The sequence below is a fragment of the Erinaceus europaeus genome, chromosome 13, assembly GCF_950295315.1.
Source record: "Erinaceus europaeus chromosome 13, mEriEur2.1, whole genome shotgun sequence".
Lineage (NCBI taxonomy): Eukaryota > Metazoa > Chordata > Mammalia > Eulipotyphla > Erinaceidae > Erinaceus > Erinaceus europaeus.
This window is the reverse complement of record NC_080174.1, coordinates 64,557,425-64,575,025: the sequence shown is the minus strand read 5'-3', so window position 1 is coordinate 64,575,025 and position 17,601 is coordinate 64,557,425. Positions and strand designations below refer to the sequence as shown.

General features: G+C 40.5%; 1 protein-coding gene across 4 annotated transcripts in view; it reads right to left on the bottom strand.

Annotated features, from left to right (window-relative positions):
• Nucleotides 1–5,536: 5,536 nt before the first annotated feature.
• FOXJ3 (forkhead box J3) overlaps nt 5,537–17,601 on the bottom strand; it is a 108,881-nt gene continuing 96,816 nt past the window's right edge. For all 4 annotated transcript variants that reach the window (XM_016189577.2, XM_007526107.3, XM_060206101.1 and 1 more), the window contains 4 exons: nt 15,378–15,479; nt 14,518–14,709; nt 9,422–9,529; nt 5,537–8,501 (listed from right to left, as the gene is read on the bottom strand). In XM_016189577.2, the coding sequence (XP_016045063.1) occupies nt 8,386–8,501; nt 9,422–9,529; nt 14,518–14,709; nt 15,378–15,479 (518 nt within the window). In that variant the 3' untranslated portion in view covers nt 5,537–8,385. The remainder of the gene's footprint in view (nt 8,502–9,421; nt 9,530–14,517; nt 14,710–15,377; nt 15,480–17,601) is intronic.

Genomic DNA, 17,601 nt, shown 5'->3' with positions numbered 1-17,601 from the left:
GGTCAACAATTTGCATGGCTTTGTATGTTAACTCTCTTTTCAACCACCAGGTTCCAGATGCTAGCAGGATGCGACCAGACTTCCCTGGACAGACAACCCCACCAATGTGTCCTGGAGCTCCGCTTCCCCAAAGCCCTTCCCCACTAGGGAAAGAGAGAAATAGGCTGAGAGTATGGATTGACCTATCAACACCCATGTTCATCAGGGAAGCAATTACAGAAGCCAGACCTTCAACTTTCTGCATCCCACAATGATCTTGGGTCCATACTCCCAGAAGGTTAAAGAATAGGAAAGCTTGGATGTGAGGGTGATCTGGCTGCGACATCTGTCACCCCATTGATTGCCAGGGTTGATTCAGTTGATCTGGCTGGCTAGGCAGGTGCCCCCTTCCTCCCTCACAGCTCCATGTGTGTCCCTCCCGAAGCTGTGCGCTCCGCTCCTTCAAAGAGGATGGCCTTCCCTGAATAGAGAGGGACTAAGCTCCCCTGACAGAACCTCCAAACAAGCTCTCAAGAATAGGAAAGCTATCAGGGGAGGGGATGGGATATGGAGTTCTGGTGGTGGGAATTGTGCAAAGTTGTACACCTCTTATCCTATGGTGTTGTCAATGTTTCCTTTTTATAAATAAAAAAATTTAAAAAAATAAAATAAAAAAGAGAGATAATAAGTGATGGTAAAAAATAGATAAAATAAAAAGCATTTGTAATAACAACAACAACAACAAAAAGCCAAGGCATTGTATTCCCACTCCACAGATAAGGAAAAGGGCATAGAAGAGGCACTTCCTTCTGACTCCAAAGTCTATGTTTCTTTCATAGCTTCTGTATTTATTTGGCCTTTAGGGCCTGAAGAAAACATAGGCCATAGGACAGCAGCTCACATGAGGCTGGATTCTGCCCTGACCAGAAGCTTTGGGTGGGCTAGACTAGGGAGAGAGGAGCTCAGGGGAGAGGAGCTGGAGCAAGGCCAGGGATGTAATGAAAAGGGAAGCACTTCATCTGAAGAAAACTAACTTAACCCTTTCTGTGCCTGGAAGGGAGCCCAGCTTCATCTGAGATAAGCATCTACCAGAATCTGAGTCCTTGAGTGAGGCAACAGAGGTTAATAAGGCTGAAATGGAAGGAAGGAGTTAAGAGTTTGGTAAGGAGCCATGGCTTTCCCACCCCAGGCAGAGGGTTTTCCTGGGCAGCTTATGAGCACACAGACTCGAGGTGTAGTCAGTCATACAAGCTATGCAATCACACACACACCTGGGGAGGCACATGCTCATATGGTCACACAGGCCCAACAGTCTCACACACACAGTACCTCATGGGCACAATGAGAGAGTCACACAACCATCCCAGTAACCCTGACTAATGGCCACCTGGGTCTAAGACTTACAAATACACAGTCACCCAACATAGGCCTTCTTACACTGCCACAGAAGCCGAAAGACTGTTTCCTGGGAGATCCTTACCTGTGGACATCACTCGGGCATGGGAAGGGTGAGGAGTGTCCTCATGTTACGTATTTTGCTTCAGACCGTACCCACTACACACTGAGACAAACTGAGGCCGACACAAGAAATAGAGGAAGTTGAAGTATTTATTCACACAAACACATAAAATAGCCATTATTACAAACTTACACATGTACAGACACAGAACACAGAACAGACACAGATCACTGGGACCTCAGGAAACCTGAGGGGTACCCCCCCAAGCTGGGGTGCCAATCAGTGGCCCCATTGTTTGGGAGAGAGTCTCAGATGCTGGGAGCTCATCTCCTTTTAAAGAGAACAGGAGTGGGGGGCTTTAAGGGGGTCACATGAGTACATTCCTAGAATAAACATTCCGAAACTATCATGCGGCGCCAGGAAGCAAGTGGGCAGGTTAGTGATAACCATCGAGGCACAAAGGTTACAAAACAGATGGGTTTCGGTAACATTCTTAGTTAATCAGAAATTCTCTGCTGTCCTTGGGTAGGGGAAAAGGGGGAATTCCTTCATTATCTCTAAAGGTTTGCTCTTAATCACCAAAATCACCTAGCTTTCTATATGGGGGATTCTTAATTCAATCAACTTAAGGGACTTGTTCCTTCACACTCAGATTATTTGTTGCCATTGTCTAAGACAGGGAGTTGCCTCTCTGACCTTTGGGGGCTGAAATATGAGAGAAGCATAATTTATCCAGTGATGTCAGCTCAGGCTGGGATAGGGTGCGGTGGGGTAGGTGTGGTGATGGGCCCAGAGAGAGGTCAAGGACAACAGGGGAGAGTGAACACAGAGGCTGGGTTTCCTCTCACTGACTTTAACCTTGGGTAAATGACTTCATCTCTCTGTGTGACAACATCCAGCAGTAAAAGGGAGATGGCGGTGCTAACTCAGACCACAGCTGTCAGGCCCTGGAAATGGTGGCGATGGCCATGTTTGTGACAGCTGCAGGAGTTGGACAACATGGCTTGCTTTGGCCAAGGCAAAGCTGGGAAGGCAGGGGTGAACTCATAGAAGCCAAGTGTGTGAATGGTTCCACCACAGTCTTTATCATACCTGTCTCAATAGCGCTTAGCCCCGGTATGAACCAAGCCCACTAAAGCAACAGCTTAGGAGAGTCAGGGTTTGGTGCTCATGGTAGGGTCGGTCACCTTTTCCACCCTAATGTTGGAGTGGGGAGTGGGGGCCATGTGCAGAGGCTCCTCAGGAATGAGCCCCACCAAGTGCACCGCTGAGAACTCGAGTGGTTCTTTGGTTCCCTCCAGCAAGCTCTGCCGTGGGAGATTTTAGGAACTGACCACTGAGGTGCTTACTTCGTGGCAGCACTGGGCTCTAGGGGCTGCCAAGGAAGGGAGCCTAGTCCCAGTGGTAAAGGAAACCTCCCTAAGAAACAAGGCACACAGCTGGCAGCCCTCTGCCCTCTGCTGGCCACTAGTGCTCCTGCAGCCTGAGCTTTGTTCTACCCTCCTCTGACTTGCCTGATAACTTGGAGTCTGAAAAACTTAACACAACTTGGTTCGAGATCCTGCTTCTATTGCTGCATGATATTACTGGGATCACTTAGAAGCTGGATGAGTGTGGGCAAGTGAATTGATCTTTTTGTGGCTCAGATTCATTTGCAAAATGAGGTTGATAGTAAAGGGTATCTCCCACACAGCTATTTTGAAGAGTAAACATGACAATCTGTATTGTGTGGAGTAAGTAGTTAATAGCAGTAGTGATTGGGAGCTGTCTATTCTGTACTTCTGAGGCCAGCAGTGCTCAGGGGCACTGCTTGCATTGGAATCAGAGACAGCCATGACTAGGGTTTGAATTCTGTCTCTGGTATAGCCTTTTAACAGGTGTGTGCTTGACACGTTTTGACTAGTCAAGTAAATGGAGAAACATGGGTAGATCAAGTTCAAAATCACTCTTGAAAATCCCCCATAAAGGCACTTTGTTGGTGATAAATACACTATGTTTTAATATGCCTACCACAGCCAGCTTTTCTAGTTCTTGGTGGTAGTCTATCTGAAGTAGCTGGCTTGCATCCAGTTGCAATATTGTAGAGATTATATGTCTTTATCCATTAGAATCATAATCAGTATGGTTCTCATATTGAGACACTCAGGCACAGAAGCACATGGAAGTGGATGCCAATTATAGTTTCAGATTTGAATCTTCCATTTCACACTCATTGGGGGGCACAGGTAGGATATAGGTGGATAGTTAACCATATTAACACTAAACAGTTCCATTCCTCCTTTTTGGTGTCTAACTGGATTTGCATGCTTTGCTTAAATACATTTATAATGCAGCAACACATTGTGACTTTTCTCTGAAGTTCTTTCCTAAAAAATGGGGCACCAAAGCACTACAGCATCGGATTTTTCTACAGATCTAGTAAGACAGAGACCTTAGGAAGCTAATAAATCTGCCAGGTAAATGGCACTTTTTTAAAAAAATACTTTATTCCCTTTTGTTGCCCTTGTTTCCTTGTTGTAGTTTGTTGTTGTCATTGTTGGATAGGACAGAGAGAAATAGAGAGAGGAGAGGAAGACAGACGGGGGGGGGGGGGAAGAGAAAGATAAGACACCTGCAGACCTGCTTCACCGCTAACATGCAGGTGAACCAAAGGTATTGTCTGGGGCAGATGACCTCACAAGTGTACCTTGGAACCTCATCTCACAGAGGCCTGCCCCACTAGGGAAAGATAGAAACAGGTTGGGAATATGGATTGACCTGTCAATACTCATGTTCAGTGGAGAAACAACTACAGAAGCCAGACCTTCTACCTTCTGTACTCCATAATGGCCTTAGGTCCTTGCTCCCAGAGGCATAAAGAATAGGAAAGCTTTCAAGGGAGGGGATGGGATACAGAACTCTGGTGGTGGGAATTGTACCCTTCTTATCCTATGATTTTGTTGATATTTTAAACAAAAACAAAAAAATGGAAATGGGGGGAGAAATATCAAGAAGACTTGAACGGGGTAATGGAATTGGTCAGGAAGATGTCTTGAAGAACTGTAGTTATATGCCCACTTTCAACAGTGTTGGGGACACCACCACTTATCTCATAGGATTGTTTTGCTTAGCTTTATTTTTTTTTTAACCAGCGTACTGCTCAGCTCTGGCTTATGGTGGTGCAGGGAACTGAACCTTGAACTTTGGCTTCAGCATGAAATAACCTTTGCCCAATTTGCAGTCTTAGCTATTACCCCAGTTCTTAGAGTGACCTAACTCTTATATCACTTGCTTTGCAAAAGGTCTGGGAGGTGGCACAGAGTTAAATCCCTGACATTGAATAGGCCAGAGCGGTACTCTATTTCTTTCTTCTCCTCCAGTTTTATATATGATTTTTTGTTTTGTTTTTTAAAAAATCTTCTTTTGCCAAGGTGAACCTTCAGAGTGGCTTCCCTAGGTAGATTCCTTGGACTGACATTAGTGCTATCAGTCTTAGACAAGTCTGTATGTCCTAAAGGTAGAAAAGTGTAGCTTCCTTATGGGAATGCTTGATGCAGTATGTGCTCAGCAAATGTTACGGTCCACTTTCACATTTTGGAAAGAGCTCTGTGGAAAGGCAGCATGGAAGCAAGAGTGTAGGCAAAGGTAGGAATTGAGACTGGGGAATTCTCTTGGAAAAGAACATGACCCTGGATCAAGTGCTCTGTATTCAAACCTGAGTTCTGCTACTAGCCAGGCAAGGACTGAAATAAGCCACTATACCTCTGAATTGTTCCCCACTTGTGAGATGAGGATACCAGTATCTGCTTAGTGCAGAGTGTACACATACTGAGCAGTTTGCATTTTTTTTGTCCTAGGCATTGTTCTAATTGTGCATATTCATTAATTAATTCAATTCCACAAGGGATGGACATCATTCTCATTTTGTAGATATTGTAAGATTAGGAAGATGAAACTCAGAAGTTATTTCCCAAACTCACAGTTACTCAGATAATAAATGGCAACAACAAGAGACACAATGTCAAAGACTCCAAGGACTTGACTTCAGTTATAAATCTGGATTAGGTCCAATTTTGTTTCCTTGAGTGTAGCAAATAACAGACCAATGGTAGCTAAAGACAGAGTTAACATAATATATTTTAAGTGCCATTCATGCATATCAGTCTGGCAGCAACAATCCTAATGACACTTGGAATATTTCTTTACAGCACTGAACAGTTACAAAGAATGGGTGCCGTTCATCATAGAGGCAAAATATGAAATCGTGCAATAGCAAAACTGTAGAAACATTAAAACACTGACTGTCCAACAGCAGTACAGAGAGCAGATTGTGTTTGCACAAAAAGCTAATGTGTTTTCATCACATATATACAATATAGATATGTACACATCACCCTCTGAATGAACAATATCAAAATACTCTATTCCATTTGAAATAGTCCCGAGTTGATTCCCTCCCACTTCAAAGTACATCTGAGACACATATTTACAAGAACACACTTGAATACATACACATTTCAAAAACTGCCACAAATGCCAGTCGGATTATTCTCCTGGACAGAGTGCCCCCATTTGATTATATGCATTTATTTTCCCCCTAAAAGTCTTCAGTGAACTTAGCCCAAGAGAGAACTTGCACTGCATTAACAACCAGCAAAGTGAAATGGCTATGGGAGGGATGCTCTGCACCTCGTCCGGAGGCCCTGTGTGCTGGCCCACTAGAGGGCTCTCTTGGGCTCCTGGGCCCCCTGAATAGTAAGAGTGGGATAGGTCTGAGGAGAGGCTCTGCCTCCAGGGCCATTCTTGGTAGGTTTAAGTTCTCATAAAAATATTGATCACTGCAAATCAGCAAATGATTGCTAAATAGAAAATTAGCTTCACACAATTTGTAAAAACAAACAAAATAAAATAAAAACTTCATCAGTGATTTCTACTCAAATCACTCAATATAAGAGACTGCATTCCAATACCTAAATTCTTTAAAGTGCACATTGCTACCCAAGCAATCTTAAGTTTCAAAACAGCTATTTTAATATTTAGAAACAGTGACTTGAGCAGACTATTTAAAATCCCTCCCCTCTTTACTTTTCAAATTTTTACTCTGCAGGGCTGCTATTTTATCTTGCCTCTTGAACCAGCTATGAGGGGTCTGTTGGTTGCCTTTCCTGAATCTTTTGTTTTTTAGTGATCCAAGGGGCTGGAATGGAGCTTCCTTTTTCATGCTAAGCAAGGTCCAATCAGGAACATACAGCCCTTCCTTTCTCCCCAACCTCACCAATCCTTATGATGGCTGGCTTCCCAGTGATTCATTCAAGGCAACACTGCATCAAAAACAAACCAAACAAACAAACAACAACAAAAAGTACCCACACACATACCAAAAAAAAAAAAAAAGTCTTATTTAGTTCAAGTAGAGATTCCTCAACCAGAGTCACCAAGGCTAATTAAAGTGATTTAAATATGGCTAATAGAGACGACAACACTAAAAACCAACCAGTGGGTAGTTGATGGAAAATATTTCTCTGCTAGACCTGAAATTCTACTTTATCTCTCTCTCTCCATTCCTCCCTCCCTATCTATCTATCTATCAATCTATCTGTCTGTCTTTGGACTAAAGAACTCACTTAAAAATTAATTTTTTAGTTTTATTATAAAGCTAAGACAATCATACAAACAAAATAACTGTGACAGAATATGAGACAACTAAACAACTAATAAAGCCTCCAAGTAGGCTGCATTTCAAAGTATGTAGCCAAAGGTCATGCATGCAGATGCACAGGACAAGAGAAATAGCAGACCACTTAACAATAATTGCACTGAAGACTGAGGCAAACTTGTGTGTGGCTCTAATCCTCCTTTCAGAGCTTTTTAGATGGGAAGAAAATGAGTGAGAAAAAGTGTTTTATAAACACTGTTCTGTTCTGTTCTGTTGTACAACTGAACTTTTAAATTCCAGGGAAAAAAAGCTTTTTAGTTAATGTCTCAATTGGTAGGAATGCTAAGATAAATATACTCACACGGTAAAAGGAGTAACATTAAAGCGAATGACACAATCTGAAAAATAATCCCGTGCTATCAGACAATTCATTTCTGAATGAACCCAATATGAGCTGAGCATTCACAGAAGGTAGTAATAAATATTAAAATAACACTTTTGAATAATAAATACATAAAGTGAATCTAGAGGCATTGATTAAAGAGTTAAGCAATGTATAGCTAACTGATGAAATAAATCTGAGAATTGTTACAATGCAGACTTAGGAAGACTGACATTGACATGGTACAACATAAACTACATTAAATCTCCCAGGAATTAAAAAAATTTTGGTCAGTTCTTTACGCTGCTCAGGAATTACATGCCCCTTCAGATTGCTTGGAGAATATCACACTCTGGGTTATTTGCTTGCTGAGTAGAACTCATTACCCACAATTCAGCAAAAAATGAAATGGGAACTGGCTTTGAAAAAAATCTATTTCCTTTCAGTTACCTACATCAGTAGAAAGCATCCTACAGAAAATAGCCTAACAAGGAATAAACTCACAGTAACTTTCCTTTCAAGACGTAGCAATCCAATTAGAAAAAACTGAAGTCTTTCAGTAATTTTTGTACATATATTTACACATATGCATCTATAAACTGCTTGCAGCAAAATAGGCTCTGTCTGAAAAATCAGTCTGGCACTTGTGGTCAACATCAAACTGACACAAATATGCAAAAGTTGTTCAAATCACACAATAGTTAGGAGCTACATAGGGCAGCTGGCAGGGAGACAAACATGTAGTACTTGTTTGGGTCAGATAAAAGCCATAAGTTATCCAGCTAAACTCTCTGATTGTCTTCAAAAGAAACTCTGATAACATTAGTAAAGTGACTAGCAACTTTGTTTTCTCCAACTGGATTCTCTTAAGCCTTTCTCTTCACAGCACAGAAAGGTGACACTAGAGTCTTGGGCCTTGCAGAACAAGCTCTACACAATTGAATCCCAATCAAAGTCATCCTGGATGTCATCTGCAGGCAGAGAACGCCGAATCTGGAAGGCTTGGGAAGGCATCATGTGCTGTTGATTCATGGCTCCGTGATGACCTGAAGAAAGGAGGTTAACATCAATAGTGTCTTGAGTAGAAAGGAATAAATGAATGTCTACTGACTACTTCCTATGTGCATCCAGCACAGATTACCTCACTTAACCCACTCAGAAGCCTTCAGTCAGGTGGCTCTTATAATCCTCATTTCACCAGGAGCCAAACCCTGGCCATCTAATTCATCTTAACTGCCATACACTGCCACCTGTAAGTTACTGGCAAATGCTAAAGACAGTTCCTCAAAGGACATGCCACCTGGTCCTAATTATTTCATGCTGCCTGGCACAAAGTTCTATCCCTAGGGTGTTAAATCCATTGTCTTTTGTCTGTTCCTCTAAAAGTCTATGTAAAGTGTTATTTGGTGTATGAGTAAAACAACTCTGAAATCCAGACACCAGGGTTAGAGAGTTGGCTTTGCCAATGACTAAACTGGAAGCTCTAGTCAAGAAATCACCCTTTCCGAGTCTCTAGTTTGTTGCTGAGATAACTGTGCAGGATCCCTGCCACCTCCTTCTAACTCCTTGCTAAGTGCAACCACACTTAGAAACCAAGGGGTAGGGTGTTATCAAACAGTAACTCCAGAAATTTACCTCCATTTTAGAGAGCTTCCCTGAAAAATATATCTGGGGAGGTTACATTAGAATGAATATAACAGAATATATAGGAACTAAATCAGAATATATTCAAGAAGACTGCTCAAGTCCTGTCCGTGTCACATAAACTCAAAGATAACTGAGGCTTCAGGACAAGCGCTATACCTCTATCCTTCTTAGGCAGGAAAACAATTAAATTCATGATGTTGTACATGAAAAGAAACTTTGATCATATAGTCCAAATAGCCAATGTAACACCTGAAGCCATTCACCAGCACAGAGTTTGCAGCCCACTGTCTTAACAACACAACCCAAATCCCCAAATTACCTGTGATCGTTGTTCCTGGAGTGCTGAGTGCCTGAGGGATATGAGGATAACCCGGGGGTGGCATCACTGATGGAGGGAGGTTTTGCCTGGAGTCTATGTACAAATTTCCTAAATAGAATCAGTAAAGTGTTAAAAATCTTAATACAATTACCACCTAAAGTAAAGTAAGCAGATATGGTGAGAAAGAACAGGGAAGGGAAAATTAATTCAACTCAATAAAAAAAAAAAATGGTATTGGCTGTTTGATCAGGGTACCAGGCTAGAGCACTCATTACCAACAACTTTCCAGCCTTTCCTTCCAAATGCTTAGCTCTCTTTTTCGCTAATCCTTAAAGTTTAAATAATAATTAAAAGTCAAAAATGTGATTTTATTATATCTGATTCTCTTTAATTTTTGGCTAAATAATTTTTAAATATCTATTTTATTAGTGATTTAATAGTGTTTTACAAGATAATACAAGGGGTGTAATTCCACACCACCCCTTCCAACAATAACCACCCCCCCACACACACACCCTTTCTTTTTTCAAGTTCATGTATTTCAATTCTCTATGTTCCACTCACAAGTGAAATCATCCTGTAGTTGTCCTTCACTTCTTTACTTACTTTACTAATAATAATCTTTGCCAGTCCCATGTTGACTTGATAATTCTTAAAAGGGGAGATGGACTATGGGAATTGACACATTAAAGAAACAGCCTTTGTGTCAGATATGACTTAAAGTAGAGCTCCAATTTGCATGTGTGAAGTCCTAAATTTGATCCCCTGCACAGAATATTGCATAGCATATTACACAGCAGTCCTCTCTCATAAAAAGAAAGTCTTAAAGAAACAGCTGTAGCCTGGGGGGTAGTGCAGTAGCTACACCACTAGATGTATAAGCCTGAGGCACTGAGTTCAATTTCCAGCACTGCGTTTGCCAGAGTGAGGCGCTGGTTCTCTCGTTATCATAAATAAACAAATATTTAAAAGAAATCCTGTCACATTCCTATCATTTTTATTTTCATACAGCAATTTTTCATTACTTTTCATTCCCACCCCCGTATTTTTATTATAAAGTGTGAGCAATGAGCCTAGGTGGAATTCCTAAGCAAAAGAAAACTTTGTATGCAGTTTTCCAAGACTTTGAGATACAGTAGATAGGAGAAACTTAATTTTCTTCTTCTATTGGACAGAGAGGAATTGAGAGGGAAGAGATAGGTAGAGAAGGAGAAAGGTAGACACCTGAAGATCTGCTTTATCCCCTGCAGGTGGGGAGGTCTTTGACCCCGGGTCCGTGTGCATGGTACTATGAGCACTTAAGTAAGTGAGCTACCATACCTGGACAAGAAATTTAATTTTCTTTCATTTGCCAGGGCTTTTTGCAACTATGTAATTCAACTGCTCTCAGCAGACTTTTTCCCCTTTCAATATCAGACAGAGAGAGGGTAGAGACACCACAGCACTATTCATGAAGCTTCCCTCGGTGTTGTGTACCATGTTCCCATGTGGTAGCATGGCTCCAACCTGAATCTGAGCACGGGAAGCCATGCGCTCTACTGGATGAGTTGTCTCCCAAAATGACATTTTTAAACCTTTTATAGATTAATTTTATTGTTTAATCACATAAGGGGGGTGGTGAGTAGAAAGAGAAACTAGAGTGCCACTCTGGTCAAGGTACTAAGGATTGAACTAGGAGACTCAGGCATGCAAATCCTATGCTGAACCAGCTAAGCTACTGGGCAGCTATGAGAAATTTGAAATCTAATTATAAATGTATTCATGGAAAGCAGACTCTTGTCAGATGATTATTCCTTCAGAAAGTTATTTGGAGCCAGGGAGATAGCATAATGGTTATGCAAAAAAGACTTTCACATCTGAGACATGGAGGTCCAGCTTCAATCCTCAGCACCACAGTAAACCAGAGCTGAGTGGTGCTCTACTGTTAAAACAAACAAACAAAAAAGCTTTGTATATGCACTGCTCTAGACACCAGGGACATAGCAATGAAAGAAAGAAAACAAGCAAACAAAACCCCCTGCCTTTGGAAGCAAACAAGATAAACTAAGTATGTTACACAAGCTATGAAGAAAAATAAAGCAGGGAGAGGGCACAAGGAATACGAAGCAGCAGGACATTTAATTAGCAAGAGAAAAATGCTTTTTTAGTAAGTGTTTTTGTTTGTTTAGTATGTGTATGAGAAAAGGAATTAAGAGATGGGGAGAGAGAGAAAGAGACAGAATGGAGCACCATTCCACCAATTATAAAATTCTACTTCTTGTCACCCTTGTTTTATGCAGAGCCAGTGACAGAACCCAAAGTCGGATGCATGTAACAAGGCATGTGCTTCCATCACTGAGCTGTGAGCAAGTGCTTTTTAAGAGGGGTATAGGGTGGGGTGGGGAATAAACTTTAGCTGGCAGGGAGACCATCCCACACGGAGGAAGAACGATTACAAAAGTCCTAGTATGTGGAGTGTCTGGTATGTTCAAAAACACCAAAGAGGCTATTGGTATGAGGTAAAGGGGTGTGGAAAGGGGAGAAGGAGACATGGTCGGTGAGTAATGGGGGACCAAATTATGTAGGGTCACAGTGGCCACAGGTGTGGTGTATTGTACCTAAGAAAGGACTCTGGGAAAGGAGGGAAAGGGACAAGATGAATAAACACTGGGATCCTGTTGTGTCTTCTAGACCCCAGTCAAGGGGATACGATAGATTATGCCTATGCGTTAAAGACTATTGTGTAAACCATTAACCACAAAAATATAAAATAATAAAATAAAATGAAGAAAAATGGGGATCAGTGGGGTTTTGAGCAGAGAACTAATCAGACTTCTCTATCTTATAAAACTCTACTTACCTTGCAAGGTCTAGCTTAAATGTATCTTTGTTTATGACATTCTGCTATCTCCCCCAAACAATTAAGTCCTTTGTCTGTATTCCATATGTTCTAGAGAAGTGTAATTCTTATCATATTTTATTATTTGATAGTCTTGTTTCATCTACCTAGCTATGAACTCAAGATTATTTTGTAGTAATTTCTTTATTCCTGACTCTATATAAAGTCAGCCATAGTAAAGGTATACATAAATGTCTGCTAAATGAATGTACATCTACTTTTATTAATGGCCTTTAAGCAGAGCATTAAATTAAGAATAACAGCATGGCTAGAAGACTTAAACATTACGGGGGAGGGGGGAGTAGGTAAAATGATTTAGAAAGAAAAGGTCAAATACTACACTATAACTTCTTTTTTCATTCTCCTTTCACATGAATACATCAGAACATTAACTTCTAGCATATCTAAAGGAACCCAAAGAGGTGTTTACCAAAAAGGACTCTTGAAGACAGAAGCAACATGAAAAGTTTGAAGGATATGAAGAAGTTAGATTCAAAGCCAAGACCAAAGTAAACTTTACAACTTTAGGCAAGTAATGTTCTCTCTCCAGATCAGTTTTCTTTATCCATTTATAGCTCCCTAAAGTTCCTTCTTATAATTGTTTAATCTTCTGTGAAAATAAGACAAGAAATTATTGGGGAGCAGAGATGATGAAAGTGAGATATCTGAATGGATTTGACATAAAGGGAGGCAAGGAGAATAAAAGAGTACTAACATTTAAATTGTATGGACGTGGCTTATGAAAACCAGATGTTCAAGAGTAAACAGTAGGGAAAATAAGTAAAATATGTTTTAGAAAAATAAAATTGAATAATGTCTTCTTTTACTGCATAGCTTTGAAATTCTAGGAAGAGTTACTGATTAACAAGTATAAAGACCTTTTGAGACAACATTTTTGAAGACTAAAGCCCACTCTTTCTCCTATCTTTCTAGGATCTGCCCCAAATAACCCGAGTGCCACAGGTGCTCATACGCAAACAAGTATGTGTGCTAATATACATACAAACCACTCAAATTCACTAAGCTTTATTTTTTTTTAAGGCTTCATGGTTTAAGATGATCTGGCAAAGAGAATATGGTGACACCCAGAAAGGACAGCTCTACTTGAATAGGGAAACAGAAGAGGAAAGGAAGGGCTGGCTGATAGCGGGAGAGACACCTGCAGAAGTGCTTCACCACTTGTGAAGCTTTCCCTCTGCAGGTGGGGACCGGGGGATTGAACCTGGGTCCTTGTACATGGTAACATGCATTGCCGTCTGGCCCTCAGCGTAATTCTGAGTCTACTGGAGGTTTGCAATTTACAGGGTAAGGTTTGGATGACAAATTTAAGTTAATTTTGGTCAGTTACAGTTCTTACCATAGCAGCAGCTCAACTACCTACTATATCCCCTAGCCATACCCTTCATGGCCAAAAGCTATGGAAATATTTCTGGAACCGCTTACACAAAGCTTACAAGATGAACCAAAAAGACGTATTTCAAATAGTGAGATTTGTGCTCTCATTACTGGTTGTTACTTCTAATCACAGATAGGGATGGTCATTGATGCACCTGTCCCCAATAATACAGGTGAACTCATTTCTAGAGGAATTAGAGGTGGCAGTTAGTGGTTTAGTGGTGAGCATAGCTACCTTCCTAAGGAAACAGAAGAGTTATAGAAAGTATCATACTTCATTTCCTCCCTTTTCTCATTAGAAGCCAAGCATAGGGCTGGGTGGTGGCACATATGGCACAGAGCACATTTTACAATGCTCAAGGACTCAGATTCAAGTCCCCAGTCCCCACCTGCAGGGAGAAACTTCACAAGTGGTGAAGCAGTACTATAACTAACTCTCTCTTCTCTTTCCCTCTCAGTTTCTCTCTCTATCCAGAATACATGCATACATAGCCAGACATTAAGGATTAAGCTGCTGAAAGGGAACTATAAATATAGTGGCATTAGCTGGTATCAAAAAAGTCATATAAGTCACAACAAAAAGTTTACACCTAAAATTTTCCAAGACATATCTTAAATAAACATAATTTGATTTCATTCAATTCTTATAAAAATAAGTTAATATTGAGTTGTTGGGAAAGTCATGATGTAATTTTTCTATGCACAAATTCATGACTTTTCTAACAACATAATAAATAGGTCACTGTTACCATTACAATATACAGGCTATGTCAGTTACTAAGTTTCACATAAATGAGAAAAAAAAAAATACTCAATCCCATACCTGTTCCAATATGTTGGGAAGGTTTTGTTGGATGCATGGCACCATGACAGACATTTTGCTGGACATTACTTTGTGAGTGAATAAGGCCAGTTTGTGTAAAGAACTGATTAAGAGAAGAACAAAGATCAGCAAATTGAATCTGATCTAAAGACCAGTTCTTGAGATCTGCTTGTCTCATACTCTCCATCAAACCTATGAATGAAGCATTAAAATACAGTTACCATTTTTGCAAGCCTTGCAAGGAAAAGTACAATTTTTTTAATTCTCATACTTCCAGTTGTAGTGGTTGTCCATGTAATCAAGAATGACTTTTTAAAATTATTACTGCCTGACTCTATTAAATGTGGCCAAATTTCTTTTATAACTCTTGTCTGAGACTATCTGCTATATCCATTGCCCAAAATACTTACTGCTTTTAAGCATACCATCAATGAGCGTGAAATATATAAAGAAATGTTTATTTCTACTAATAAAGAAGCCATTTATCAACAGTCTTGGAGGTGACACAGTAAATTGTTTGATTTGGGACCAGGTGATGGCACATCTGGTAAAGAGAACATTATTACAATGTGCAAGGACCCTGGTTCCCCACCTGCAGAGGGAAGGCTTCACAAGTGGTAAAGCAGTACTGCAACTACCCCCCCCCATCTCCCTTTTCCTCTCAGTTTCTGTCTTTATCCAAACTAAAAGTGCTGAACTCTCAAACATAAAATTCTGAGTTCGATCCTCAGCATCACATATGCCAAGTGATGCTCTGGTTTCTTTCTCATAAGTAAGTTTTAAAAGAAAAAGGAAACAGTTTATCAGAGAAAACAAAATCATGCATATTTGGATATAGGTCTAAAGGAGCCAATACTTACCTTGAAACTGTGAAAGGTCTACATCTGACCAATTAACACTGCTGGCAATCCTACAACTTTCTTTTAACATATCAAGTGTTGCATACCAATCATTTGAAACACCTATAAAAGCAATGTTGAAAATATTGTAAGTTTTCAGTAGTTTTATTGGGAAGGGAATACACTGAGCTACCCTTGCCACTGATAGTAACAGATCCCTGTACAGTTTTACAAAGGGATCACACCCATTAATTACAACCTGTGTTGGCACAATCTGCTCTGTGGACAAACAAGAGTATTGTTTCTCTACACCTCACTGTTGGTATGCATGAGACCCCTTCTGTTTCATTTGGTTTAAATCCCCCCTGCTTAACACTATTCTATTTACATAACCACTTCATTCTATTTACATAACCACTGTTAACAAGTTCCACCCTCCCTCCAGGGCATTTGCGGTTCAGTGATAGGATTCTCGCCTAATCTGCCCCCTCTTTGTCACACTCTGATTTTCACCAGTCACTTTTCTCTCCACCCTCTCTATGTCACATCCTGTTTCCACCTTACTTGGCAAGTATATATAAAGACAGCATTGTGAGTTTTACTGTACTGTACCTTGAGTTTAGCTTAGCTTGGTATAGATTGTGCTGCGTCCTGCATGAATAAAGAGATACTGCCTACAGCTCAACCATGAGTCCCCGGTCGTCTGTTACCCGCCCGTGAAGCCAGCCCATTGAAAACAACATAACCTGTCGAAAACAACACCTCACAATTAAAAGAACTGAGCCCAGAGAGGTGTCATAACTTAGTAAGGTCAGAGTGATAAACGTAAGACTTGACTCCAAGGCCTTTAAGCTCTAGTTTGGCAGCCTACAAATTTTCCACATCATCTTATAATGTCGAACTTAGTAACTGCTCTTTACATCTGCATAGTACAAATGAGTGGCCAGACAAGGCCTGCCTGTATTGTTATGACCTTGATATATGCTATTTATAACTTAAGAGGCAATTCAAATTTAGAAGAAACATACAGCAACTTAAAACACTAACTTATGCAAAATGAATAAAACTGGAGAGCAAGAGTGGGTCCTTACAATGCAATCTCAGGACAGAGAAACTGAGATTCCCTGCTAAGGTACCAAGGGAGAGAAGGCAAGACTTCACTAGGAAATGCTGATGAATTCAAATAGGGCATTTCTAGTCAGGAGGAGTATTCACTGACATAAAATCAAGAAAATTAAGGATTTATAGTCTGTGTATCAGCAAAGAGATCATCACTCAAGGGGCCTGGGGTCAAAATTACACTCAATGATAGTGTTGCCCATACTACTGTTGCCATACTATTTTAGGACCACCACTGAGTAAAGGTAAGAACTAACAAAAAGGACTGTTTGCTATATCACAGATAATTTCATATAATTCTGCCAATTATGATTTCTTTGTTCTGTTTTTGAATAAGTAGAGACAAACATGAAGGGGGACAGGTGGTGGATCACCCACAGCAGTGCAAATGCTATCATGCTTAGAAGGCCAGGGTTCAAGCCTCTGGTATCCACATACAGGAGGAAGACTTCATAGGTCATGGAGAAGTTCTACAGGTATCTCTCTTTCCCTCTTTCAAAAGAAATGGCTGCCAGGAATGGTGGAGTCATGTAAACATCAATCCCCAGAAAAAAGACCTGGTGGCTAAAAAATAAACCAAAAACAAAAACAAAAAAACATGAACCTGTCACATGGCAATTTGGGGAGAAGTTTGTTGAGGGGGGAAAAAAAATTTTACTTTCCCTTTTGTTGCCCTTGTTTTCTTATTGTTGTTGTAGTTATTATTGTTATTGATGTCGTCACTGTTAGATAGGACAGAGAGAAATGGAGGAGGGGAAGACAGAGAGGGGGAGAGAAAGATAGACACCTGCAGACCTGCTTCACCGCCTGTGAAACGATTCCCCTGCAGGTGGGGTGCCTGGGGCTCGAACCAGGATCCTTACGCTAATCCTTGCATTTTGCACCATATGTGCTTAATCCACTACACGTGACTCCAAAAACTTTTTTTTTAATTTGTGTCCTACTGAGCCACAATCAAATTATGAGACATTCAGGTCCTTTAGTAGATGCTGGCTTGTCAACACCAATTAAAACAACCTGTGGGGGGGCGGGCGCAAATCTAGTTACTCAGTAAATGCAAATTTTAGTATTTTTGAATAACTGATGTTACAGGTTTGAAATCTGACAGGATGTTTCAATTCTACCA